Source organism: Triticum aestivum, chromosome 1D, assembly GCF_018294505.1.
Source record: "Triticum aestivum cultivar Chinese Spring chromosome 1D, IWGSC CS RefSeq v2.1, whole genome shotgun sequence".
Taxonomy (NCBI): Eukaryota; Viridiplantae; Streptophyta; class Magnoliopsida; order Poales; family Poaceae; genus Triticum; species Triticum aestivum.
This window is the reverse complement of record NC_057796.1, coordinates 476,604,604-476,616,939: the sequence shown is the minus strand read 5'-3', so window position 1 is coordinate 476,616,939 and position 12,336 is coordinate 476,604,604. Positions and strand designations below refer to the sequence as shown.

Sequence of the window (12,336 nt, the reverse complement as noted above, 5' to 3'; positions counted from 1 at the left end):
GCGTATGCCGACGGCCAGGCCGTCGGCATAGATTTGCCACCCCACGGACCGGCGAGCGACGCGGATCGATGACGTGGCGGGCGAAGCGGATCGATGACGTGGGGGCTATGCCGACGGCCGCCGTTAGCTTGTCGGCGTAGACTGACGCCATCAAAAGGCCGTTTCCGCCCGGGTAGCCGGGCCCACGTTCTATGCCGACGGGCTTATCTATGCCGACGGCCGCCGTAGGCATATTTCTCGCTACGCCGACGGCTAAGCTTTGCTGACGGGGGCCGTCGGCATAGATGGATATACGCCGACGGCTTTTCTATGCCGACGGCTTGGGCTGGGCCGTCGGGATAGGCCAATCTATGCCGACGGGGGCCGTCGGCATAGGTTCGGCCGTCGGCATCGCCAGTTATTCTGGTAGTGATCTCTGGATGCATGGTGACATCTCGGCCGTATGTGATCTTGACATGGGTCGACAGAGAGCTCTTCGTGAGCGGTGCGTATCAGCCAATAGGCTGCAAGGCGCCACGAGAGGAAGGGGTACGTGCTATTTCTATCCAGAAGAGAGATGCACAGGTGCGCACACCCAAAAACCTCTGATCTTGGTGCTCATTTCCATCATTTTTCTGAAACCCCTCTAATCCAATGCTAAGTACCAAGCGCGTGCCCTCGTAGCCTATCCGAGTTAATTACCAATTCATCTAAAAAAATAGTACTGCCTCCGTCCCATAATATAAGAGTGTTTTTTACACTAGTGTAGCGTAAAAAACGCTCTTATATTATGGGACAGAGGGAGTACTATACATATCTCAGGAGACTGCGCTTTTGCATCTCCTCTCCGAAGATTGTAATATTTCCTCATGTTCAATCACAAAAGTCATGTTCAATCGCAAAAGTCATGTTCAATCACAAAACAAAAAGACTTCCAAAGCACGAAGCATAGTGCAATTATCTCAAATTTTTTTTGCATGCCTCTGAATCTTCGAGTCCGTCTCCATCGATGATACAGAAGTCCGGGGGGCTCCCCTGGCTCAAAACCGAATTTTGCTTGTCCATGCATTAGTCTAGTGATGTGGGCTAAGAACCTCCATTCTTTACATGTCACGCGATCTCTGCCACCCGGTCGACAAACAGATTCCAAAGAGACGATGAACACCCTCGGGCTCTGGGGGCCGAAGGAATATATCTATCTTTACATCTCCAATGGCCTTGGAAAGGGAATTGACAGAATGCCATCCTGCTGCTGCATACTCACGGAGTCCTGGGGTTTGCATCGGATTCACTGACCCGGGGGGGGGGGGGGGGGGGGGCAACTTGTGTTTGATTCTTGTGGCGTGTGCACCGGTCCATCCATCCACCAGAGATCTCTCCCCCGGAATCATATCTGCGTAAAAGCCATAGCAAAGATGCAGGTTCCCCGTCATATTTCGAAAATCGGAGCAAAGCATTTCAAAAAGATGTTACCTCATGTAAACTAGACTTCTTTCATGTATTTCTGCGACAATTTTCCTTTAGATTTCCGTTCTCGTACAGGACAGGTTTTGTCAGTTCAGTATTATGACACGTTCATGGACGGGTTAACTTCCAAATAACGGGATCACAGTATGTATGCATATATTAGTGGCGGAGCTTGCGGGGGATTACTGAGGGGGCAAATAGCCAAATAGAATTTTCTGAAGAGGCCAAATACTCTATTTCTCTTAATTTGCCCATCCTAAACAGTGTTTCTTCACAAAATATCCATGGGCTGGGGCCTGGGGGCCATGGCCCCTGCATCACAAGTTCACAACACATAGCCCCGCCAGTGTACATAGACAACATATTCCTATAATTTTTAAACATGATAGTTTTGATATAACCAGTGTTACAATGTGAGTATTTTTGTAGTATTTGATTAATAAACCATCAAGCAATAAATGTAGGGGTTTATAGTCGTACGGATGGAGCCAACACTTTTGTTTGGAACGTGCGTGTTGCTCCCTGGCGGGCGAGGCTAGTTTGACCACACCGTGTTGTCTCCTTCGACTGAAAAGGCATATAGGTAGATAAAAGGAGATGGGGGCATCTCATGCTGTGCAGAATACGTTATCTTGCACACAAGAACAAACTTTCTATCTACATGTATATGTTTTTATTCTTGGAGAAAATTCATTCATGTGATGTTGAAGCTTGGGAATAGCCAGCTTGCCTCTCTCCATAAGTAGATCCTTGGACCTTGGCTAGTACTACAAACATCATCTCTTTCACAAAGTATATTACTACTCCCTCCATTCCTTTATACAAGGCCACAAACTCATATTACATGTACCAAGATAAAATTTAATGACTCCTTTGCAAGTCAATTTTTCTTTTCGTTAAATGAGATTATTAATACACCACAAGCATGCAACGAATGAATGGGAAGGAAGTGACTGACTGTCATTATGACTACATGCATGTAAGTATTAAAAAGTTGCTAGAACGAGGAAACATCATTAATTTTTGCCTCGATTACTGTTGGTGGCATTGTATTGATGCAAAATGTATTTTTGATAGTGGCCTTGTATAAGGGAATGGAGGGAGTACTAAAGTAAGCAGAGCAAAGTGGGAATGCTTTTGGACTCTGTTTGCCAGATGCCTACCTATCGTTGCCAAGTGGATTGGATTCCGCCCTGTAGTCGCCGCTGCATCATCGGCTAGCCAGATTCTAAATCGTTGGGCCCAAAAGCTCTGGGATCCTGATTGTCTCCCCCGGTCAAGTTGCTGAAGAAGATTGGGAATCGGGATCCAGTCCAGGGCGATCTATCTCTCTGCGCTGGGCGTTGCAATGCGGGGGATTCAGAACGAGCTTTCTTTTCCCCTGAAATGGAAATGGTGACCACCGGGCTTTCTCTTCCTCACAAGGTACATGTGGCACCTCCTGGAGATCAAGCACGCTGCTTCAAAGAATGTGAAGGGCAATGCAAGCTCATAGCTACTCCCTCTGTCCCAAAATATAAGAACGTTTTAAACATTCTACTAGTGTCAAAAACGTTCTTATATTATGGGACGGAGGGAGTAGGTATGTGTTTAATAATGTGTGATAGTGATGCTAGTATGTATTGTTGTATTCAAGCTGTTAAATTTAGATGACAATGTGGCAGATGCTGCCTAGATTAGTGAAGTATTTTGGGCAACCTTGTGACTTGTCTGTCTATGTGCACATTAGGGTTGCTAATATGATTGTATCTTGATGTCCTTGTCGTCCTGCCTTGTTATCAATAAAATTTAGTTTCATCATGTCCTGAACTCCTAATACTTGTAGAGAAAGAGGGAAATTTCTTTGAATGGAATCGCTGTATGTCCATGTCTGTGCACCATGATCTTCTATCATTGTTCAGCCTTGACTGATATACACAGCCTTTTTTGACAGAATCATGATCGTATCTTAGCCAATCTGCAGGACTGTTCTTGATTCTACCGTAATATCAACCTCGATTCAATGATGCTTAAGAGAGAATATTGGTGGGCTCAGATGTAGATTATTCTGGCATTAGGTTCTTCCTGTGGTTCTTGAACAAAGTGACTTCTCTTGTAGGAAGGTACTGGCGACAAGGATTCTGTGTGCTTTCTAAACCTGTGGAGTCCAAACTGACCATGGTGGCCAGCTAAACCAGATATTGGAGGCAACAAAATGCGACAGGCACGACTTCTTACAAATAACACATATACATGAGTTTACATGACAGTTTACTGATAATGAACAACAACACAGTTCATGAATGTAGACGAGAATCTACAACGACATTGAGGCAGACTTAACCTTGGACATGACCTAACAATACTTTGTACACAAAAATAGACAATGCTCCTTTCCTTCCTGTTATTCTACCAATGCTGGATTCCCTTACTTCCTTCTAGAACAACAGTCCATTCTTACTTCTTAGAGATATAGTTTGTACATCTTTGTTCACTGTCCACTGGAGCTTACACTGCTTCATCCTGAAAAGTTGAGAAAAACACTTGCACTGTAAGCTTATCTGAACTCTGAACACAGATACAGATACTCAAATAAAAGAAACTTGTTCTTTCTTTCTTTCTTTTGTTTTGTTCTATGTAGGCATGAGGTTAGGCGAATGGGTGTGTAGGTAGTGTGGAGCTGCACAAAATATACCACAAATCTACAAAAAAAAAGTAGCCTAGTAAAACTGCAAGATCCATCTAAGCTTTTGTTTTGGAAGCAGGGAAATTGTCTGATTGTTCTAAGATTAAACCACTGATAAATTGGGCCAGGGTGGCAGCAGTTAAGCAGTATGGCTCATAGAGAGTTAATGGTGCCAGTCGTCATGCATGCGTGCTGGTAAGTAACCTCTAAAGAAAAAAGAAAAATACATAAATGCTCCTGCATGCTGTGCCTTTGACATTGAAAACTTGTTAACATCAGACCATCCTATGTCTGTACAGTTTTTAGTTGAGAGTTATACCTTTTAGGTCCAGAAGCCCTGGGTCTTGTACTTGGGGAAGGGGATGCGGCCGTGCTCGATGTTGTTGACGTCGTGGACGAGGATCTGGAAGTGGCGGCGTACCTCCTCAGCAGACTTGGTGCCCCCCATGGCGCTGGCCACCTTGTCCCAGAGGTTGGGGGCGCCCTCGCCGTAGTAGGCGAGCGCCTCCTCGAACATCTTGTTCTCCTTCTTGCTCCACTCCGAGCCCGAGCTCGGGGAGGTGCTCCACGACGCCGACCCGGAAGACATCTTCAGGTGAGATGTGATGTTCTACTTGTACTAACGCTAGCTTTCGTGTGCCTGGTGTGCTGGGGTGTGGGCTCCTGGAACTTGTTTGCTCTTGGGGAGGCTCTGGTGGTTTGGTTGGTGTCTCTCTTGCTGTAAGGGCTGCTATTTATAGGCCATGGGGGTGTGTCATGTGTCTATCTGTAGGTTAAAGGGTGGCTGAGGAGAGGACAACAAGGTTCTCGCAGGTTTTTCGAGCTAGGGATCAGACATGAGAAGCGTGTGGTGTTTGTGATGAAATTTTTTGGTGACAGCCTGTTTGAGTAATTAGGCCTTTTGGGTCCATTTGCCGGTGCCCCCAACTCATGACGTTGTCCTGAGATGTTTTCAACATTATACGAGTATCACCTAAAATGCAAATTAACTCTTGAATCCGTCGTATCTGAATCTGAATTAGTCGTTTGGTTTGACGTAAGTTACTGGTTAGGCTTCATCTCAAAAGGAAATACACTCTTCTTTTTAGAAATGTTTTTTTCCTGTGTGCATATTCTGGCCCTAGCTTGCTATCTGGCACTATTCATTACTGAATTTGTATTTTTATACCTTGTAAATGAATCTGTGTTTTTTTCGGGAAGTAAATGAATCTATGTTTGAACTTGAAATTTTACATGTCCACATATAGAAAACTATCCAGTAGCCTTTTGAGAATTTTGCAGAACTCCAGAAACATAGTTTTCATGTGGTTTTCACCGGTTCCCACGAGATATTCTCAGGTAGATGGAGGTGACTTGGGCTGGGCTGGGCTGGGCACCCGATGTCAGCGTGCCCATGCATGCATGGCCACTTACAAATGGCAATGGTGGTGTCATCTCTGCAATGTGTCCTAGCTAGTAACTTGCATGCATTGGACAACTGTTCATCACTACGCAACAGTTACTAATCCTTACAAATTAAACTTGTAAAAGGATGGCCGGTGCCGAGTGCATGCACCCTCTCAGGCCATTGGTCCCAGGCTCCCTGCTAAGTTATTACACACCAGCTAGCTGGCCTTGCTCCAAGTAGAAACCTGTTAAGCCTTTGGCGCTTTGCACATCATGCGTGCGTGCGTCTCCTCTCAAATAAGTAGACAGCAAAGTCACATTGATCACATGGCTAGCTCTCACCAGGATTGCAGTGTCCTATTTCTAACTTGGGCACCATGGCATGAGCATGATGGCAGGCAGCTTTGTTTGTTTCGTAGTTAAATTCCTTGTGAAGTTCACGCATTCAGTACGTCGATCGCCATTCTTTTTTACTTGCTATTCAGTTTTCAAGTACATATACCTGGCCACACCTTCTACATGGTTCCAAATTGAACGTGATCCTGACATGGATGATGGGTCGGCCAATAGGCTTCAAGGCGCCCACAGGAGGAAGGGTACGTGACACTACTCCTGTTCAGAACGACAGAGCTGCACAGGTGCGCATACCCAAAAACCTCTGATCTCGATGCTCATTTCCATTAGTTTTCTGAAACCCCTCCGGTCGATCAAATGCTGCGAAGCATGTCATGCAACATGCATGCATCCTCATTGCCTATCTGAGCTAATCACCACCATGTCCCGGAAAGCTGTGAAACCATGGAGTAAGCATGGCGCTACCAACTGTATCTCTGAATATTTTGTTACATTAGAGTATCTTAGAATTTTTTCCTCAAAAACAGCCTTTTGACTCTTTTGTATGGGATATTTATGGAGTTTTATGATAGAGAAATCGTGTAAAGAAATATTTTTGCATTGTTCGGGAAGGGGTCCCAGAATTCAGAGAGAGTACTTTGCTTGTCCGTGCATTCTTTTAGGGAGAAAAAAAGATGCAGGGATGAGGGCTAAGAGCCTCCATTCTTTCATTCTGTCACCATCGATGATAGAGAAGTCCAGGGTGCTGTCCTCGTTCAAAAACGAATTTTGCTTGACCATGCATTAGTTTAGGGACACCATGATTGATTCATCCATTTGTGAGAGCAAAGATGCAGGGATGTGGGCTAAGAACCTCCATTCTTTACATGTCGCGCAATCTCCACCACCCGGTTGACGAACAGATCCCAAAGAGATGATGAACGCCCCCGGGCTCCAGGGACCGAAGGAACATAACTATCTTTCTATCTCCAATGGTCTTCGCTAGGGAATTGACAGAATGCCATCCTGCAGCTCCTTGCTTGCTGCATGCTCACGTAGTCCTCGTGGTTGCATCGGATGCACTGAACCGGGGGGCGGCGGGCGCAACTTGCGATTGATTCTTTGGACGTGTGGACCGGTCCATCCATCCACCGGAGATCTCTCCTCAGGAATCATATCTGCGTAAAAGCCATAGCAAAGATGCAGGATTCCCCCCTCATATTTCGAACAATCGGAGCAAAGCTTTTCAGGAAGCTGCTGGGGTTCAATTAAACTATACTCATTTTCATGTATTTCTGCGAGCATTTTTCCTTTAGATTTCCGTTCTCGTACGGGACAGGTTTTGCCAGTTCAGTATTGTGACGCGTTCATGCATGGGTTAACTTCCAAATAACGGCATCGCAGTATATATGCATATATACGTATACGGCATGTTCCTATATTTGTAAACATGATAGTATCTGATATAACGGCTGTTACAATTCGAGTATTGCTGTAGTATCTTATTAATAAATCATCAAGCAACCAATTAATGTAGGGATCTCTAGTCATACAGATGGAGCCAACATGTTTCTTTGGAACGTATGTGTTGCTCCCTGGCGGGCTGGTACAGTTTGAACTTTGAACACAGAGTGTTGTCTTCCTCGACATCTCATGATGAAAGGAGAGGGGCATCTCATGATGTGCAGAATACATTATCTTGCACAGAAGAACTAGCTTTCTATCTGAGTAGCCTTGGATCGGACTGGATTCCGTCACTGCATCATCGGCTGCTAGATTCCAATTCTTTGAGCCCAAAAGCTCCGGGATCCAGATTCGCTCACCGGTCAAGTTGTAGGGGATAGGAATCGGATTCTAGGCCAGGGTGGTCTCCCTGGCATGGCGAGCGTTGCAATGCTGGGGATTCAAAGCGAGCTTTCTTTTCCCCTGAAAAGGAATTGGTGACCGCCCGGCTTTCTCCTCTTCACAAGGTACATGTGGTGTGGTGCCTCCTGTAGATCAAGGGCGCGCGACGAATAAGGCAGTGAAGGGCAATGCGAGCTCATAGCTAGGTATGTGTCATTTGTGTGTGATGCTAGTCTGTTTTTGTTGTACTCAAGCTGTTAAATTTAGATGACAATGTGGCAGATGCTGCCTGGATTAGTGAAGTATTAGTGTCTGACACTGTGACTTGTGTGTCTATATGCCCACTATGGTTGCTAATATGGTTTTATCTTGATGTACTTGTCCTGCCTTGTTCTCAATGAAGTTTAGTTTCATCCTGTCCTGTTACTTGTAGAGAGAAGAGTGTAATTTTTATGGCTGGAAACAATATGGAATCGACATATGTCCGCTTTGACTTGCTATATACAGCCTGTACTTGATTATACTGTACTCTGCAGTGTTTGAAATAATACTCACAACTTCTTTTTGACGGAATCATGATCCTATCTTATAGGCCAATCTCAAGGACTGTTCTTGATTCTACCGTAATACCACTCCTGATTCCATGATGCTTAACAGTGAATATTGGTGGGCTCAGATGTACTAGATTATTCTGGCATTAGGTTCTTCCTGTGGTTCTTGAACAAAGTTTAGCGACTTCTCTTTTAGGAAGGAGGAAGGTAGCGGTGACAAGGATTCGGTGTGCTTTCTGAACCCGTGGAGTCCAAACTGAACATGGTGGCCAGCTAAACCAGATATTGGAGACGACAAATTGCTACAGGTACAACTTCTTACAAATAACACGGGATAATTAACCTTGGTTCCACGGGATAATTAACAACATGCAGTTCATGAATGTAGACGAGAATCTAACAGACTTAACCTTGGACAGGGCCTAACAATACTCTGTCCACACAATAGACAACACTCCATTCCTTCCTGTTATTCTAACCAATGCTGGATACCCTTGCTTCCTCCTAGAACATCGGCCCATTCTTAAGAGATCTACTTTGTACAACTTTTTTCACTGTCCACTGGAGCTTACACTGCTTCATCGATCCTGAAAACATGAGACGCTTGCGCTGTAAGCTTATCTGAACTCTGAACACAAATACTCAAACAGAAGAGACTTGTTTTGTTCTAGCAAAAAAAAAAAAAAACTATAAATGAAAGACTGCAAGATACATCCAAGCTTTTGCTTTGGAAGTAGGGAATTTGTTTGTCTGATTGTTCTAAGATTAGACCACTGATAAATTGGGCCAGGGTGGCTGCAATTAAGCAGTTTGGCTTATAGAGAGTTGATGGTGCCAGTCGTCATGCATGCATGGTGGTAAGTAACCTCTAAAGAAAAACAAAAGTAGTACATAAATACCCTGCATGTTGTGCCTTTTGAGTTAAAGCATATATGCTAACGAGTAACGACGCAGTCCCAGCAAGCAGACAAATACAGCAGTAACTGAAAACTTGTTAGAAGCAAAGCATCCTATGTCTGTTGAGAATTATACCGTTTATTAGGTCCAGAATCCCTGGGTCTTGTACTTGGGGAAGGGGATGCGGCCGTGCTCGATGCTGTCGACGTCGTCGACGAGGAGCTGGAAGTGGCGGCGCACCTCCTCGGCGGACTTGGTGCCCCCCATGGCGCTGGCCACCTTCTCCCAGAGGTTGGGGGCGCTCACGCCGTAGTAGGCGAGTGCCTCCTCGAACATCTTGTTCTCCTTCTTGCTCCACTCCGAGTCGGAGCTCGGGGAGGTGCTCCGAGACGGCGACCCGGAAGACATCTTCAGGTGAGATGTGATGTTCTACTTGTGCCTGGGGTGCTGGGGGCTAGCTCCTGGAAGTGAGGAAGTCCTTTGCTCTTGGAGAAGCTCTGGTGGTTTGGTTTGGTGTCTCTCTTGCTATATGGGCTGCTATTTATAGGCCCTGGGAGCGTGCCATGTCTCTCTATGTGGCTGTGGGTTAAAAGGTGGCTGAGGAGAGGACAACAAGCTTAAGGTTCTCGCAGGTTTTCTGAGGTAGGTATCAGTATCAGACATGAACAATTTAAGTGACAGCCTGTTTGAGCAATTAAGCCTTTTGGGTCCATTTGCGCACTGCCAACGCATGCCGACGTCGTCTCGAGTTGTATCCAACACTACACATATCAACGTAATCTGAATTAACTCATAACTCTTGAATCCGTCGTAACTAAATCTTAATTAGTGCTTCGGTTTGATGTAAAAGAAAATTTGATTAATTTATAAAAAGGAAAAAAATTGTTTGATGTAATTTCCTGGCTAAGCTGCATCTTAAAGGGAAATGAAATCCTTCTTTTGAGAAATATATTTTTCTGTGTGCATATTCTTGCCCTAGCTTGTTATTCTTCACTATTCATTATTGAATTGTTTTTTTTTCATACCTTGTAAATGAATCTGTACTGTGTTCTAACTCGAAATTTCTACATGTGTATAGAAAACCATCTCTTCAACATGCTATACATTTTTTTTTGAGAACTTGTCAAAACTCCAAAACATACTCTCTCAGGTAGATGGAGGTTACCTAATTATTGTCAGCGTGGCCAGGCATGGCACGGCTCGGCGGCCACTGACAGATGGCAATGGTGCCATGGTGGTGTGACCTCTTCTCCCTCCAATGCTAGTTTTGCATGCATTTGACAACTGTTCATCACCAGGCAGCAGTTGCCACTCACTCGCGATGATACATGTAAATGGACGGCGAGTGCTCTGGAATCAGTTACTACTACACCAGCTAGCCGTTTGTAGCATTGCACATCTAGCCGTTTGGAGCATTGCACATCTTGCTTGTCTCTCCCCTCAAGTATAGTAACAGGTCACATTGATCACATGTAGTGTCCAGCTTTCAACTTCTCCACCATGGCATGGGCATGGTAGGCAGCTTTGATGTTTGGTAATTAAATTCCTTGTGAAATTCACGTGTTCACTACGTCCATCGCCTTTTTTTTTTCTTGGTAATCAGTTTTCAAACACATTCCTGCCCACATCTTCTACATGGTTCCAAATTCAACATTTTGGCGCACAATGCTAGCTGCCGTAGCAAGCAGCGTGGATCGATTGACACAGGCTGTGTGCTCTGCTCACATCACCAACGCGCGGAAGCATCCATCTCTGCCTGCATGGCGATGTCTCAGCCGCGTGATCCCGACATTGATGATGGGTTGGCAGAGAGTCTCGTAAAGCGTGCACATCAGCCAATAGGCTGCAAGGCGCCCACAGGAGAGGAGGAGGAGGATACGTGCTTTTCTGAACTGAGCTGCCAATGTGCAGGTGCGCATACCCAAAAACGTCTCATCTCCATGCTCATTTCCATTAGTTTTCTGAAACCCCTCTGACCCAATGCTGGCAAGCATGTCATACATGCACCCTCATAGCCTATCTGAGCTGATCACCATTTCACCTAAAAGTAGTTCTACCAGATGTGCCAGAAACTGTGAATTAAAGCATGGGTTTAGCATCACTGTATCTTTTATTACATTATCGGCGATATAGTATCCTAGATTTTTTTTTCTCACAGTGAGTCAGCGATAGAGAAATCTTTTATACGTAATACAGAAATCATCTAAAGAAATATTTTTGCATTGTTCAGAAAGGAGTCGCGGAATTCAGACAGGGTGTTTTGCTTGACCATGCGTTAGTTTAGGGAGCACCATCATCCGTTTGGGATAGAAAAAGCGCAGGGATGTGGGCTGAGAGCTTCCATTCATTACATGTCGCACAAATGATCTCGGCCACCCGATCGGCCAACAGATTCCAAAGAGGGAGATGAACACCCTGTGGGTCCGGGGACCGAAGGAATATATCTATCTTTCCATCTCCAATGGTCTTGGAAAGGACATTGACAAAATTCCATCCTGCTCCTGGCTCCTTGCTTGCTGCTTGCTCAAGGAGTCTTAGGAGGTTAGGGTTTGCATCGGATGCACTGGACTGCGGAGGGGGCAGTGGGCGCAACTTGCGTCGGGTTTGATTCTTTTGGGCGTGTGGACCGGTCCACCACCCGTCCACCGGAGATCTCTTCACCGGAATCATATCTGCGTAAAAGCCATGGGAAAGATGCAGGATTCTCTGTCAAATTTCGAACAATTGGAGAAAAAATGCTTTTCAGGAAGATGCTAGCCCGTGTAAATAAACCAGCAAAATGCGCACTTATTTCATGTAGTATTTCTGCAAGCATTTCCTATTGTTCCACAGTCATGCATGCATGGGTTATGAGACTGGATCTTCTACTCTTGGGTGTACGACTCATGAGTTACCAAAAAAAATTGAAAACAGTTATCAAACAAAATCCAAAAACTCTGAAATTTAATGACATCAAGCTTTGTCAAATTTTTGAGATTTTTGCAGAATTTTATCAAAAAATAACATCTGAGGAGGTCTCATCTCACCAAAAATAACAAAATCGCTGCTCAAAGTTTTGTGCACTTTTTGAGCAGCGATTTGTTTTTTTTCCTCAGAGCTCCTAGGACGTTATTTCTGGATAAACTTTTGCAAGAATTTTGAACATATGGTATAGTTTGATGCCACAAAATTTCAGATTTGTTTGGATGTTGTTTGATAACTTTTTTTTTCAAT

The 12,336-nt window shown here is 44.7% G+C and overlaps 2 protein-coding genes across 2 annotated transcripts; both read right to left on the bottom strand.

Moving 5' to 3' along the window:
- Positions 1-3,626: 3,626 nt before the first annotated feature.
- Positions 3,627-4,805, bottom strand: LOC123176968 (protein RADIALIS-like 3). Its single transcript, XM_044590964.1, has 2 exons — positions 4,431-4,805; positions 3,627-3,948 (listed from the first exon to the last, which is right to left on the bottom strand). The coding sequence occupies exon 1, from the start codon at positions 4,698-4,700 to the stop codon at positions 4,434-4,436; it is 267 nt and encodes an 88-aa protein (XP_044446899.1). The 5' UTR covers positions 4,701-4,805; the 3' UTR covers positions 3,627-3,948; positions 4,431-4,433.
- A 3,724-nt stretch (positions 4,806-8,529) lies between these two features.
- LOC123176956 (protein RADIALIS-like 3) lies at positions 8,530-9,622 on the bottom strand. Its single transcript, XM_044590958.1, has 2 exons — positions 9,259-9,622; positions 8,530-8,813 (listed from the first exon to the last, which is right to left on the bottom strand). The coding sequence occupies exon 1, from the start codon at positions 9,529-9,531 to the stop codon at positions 9,265-9,267; it is 267 nt and encodes an 88-aa protein (XP_044446893.1). The 5' UTR covers positions 9,532-9,622; the 3' UTR covers positions 8,530-8,813; positions 9,259-9,264.
- Positions 9,623-12,336: the final 2,714 nt, after the last annotated feature.

Bases quoted from the DNA above. Each gene is read 5' to 3' on its own strand.
- LOC123176968 (XM_044590964.1), bottom strand. From the start codon at position 4,700: ATGTCTTCCGGGTCGGCGTCGTGGAGCACCTCCCCGAGCTCGGGCTCG.
- LOC123176956 (XM_044590958.1), bottom strand. From the start codon at position 9,531: ATGTCTTCCGGGTCGCCGTCTCGGAGCACCTCCCCGAGCTCCGACTCG.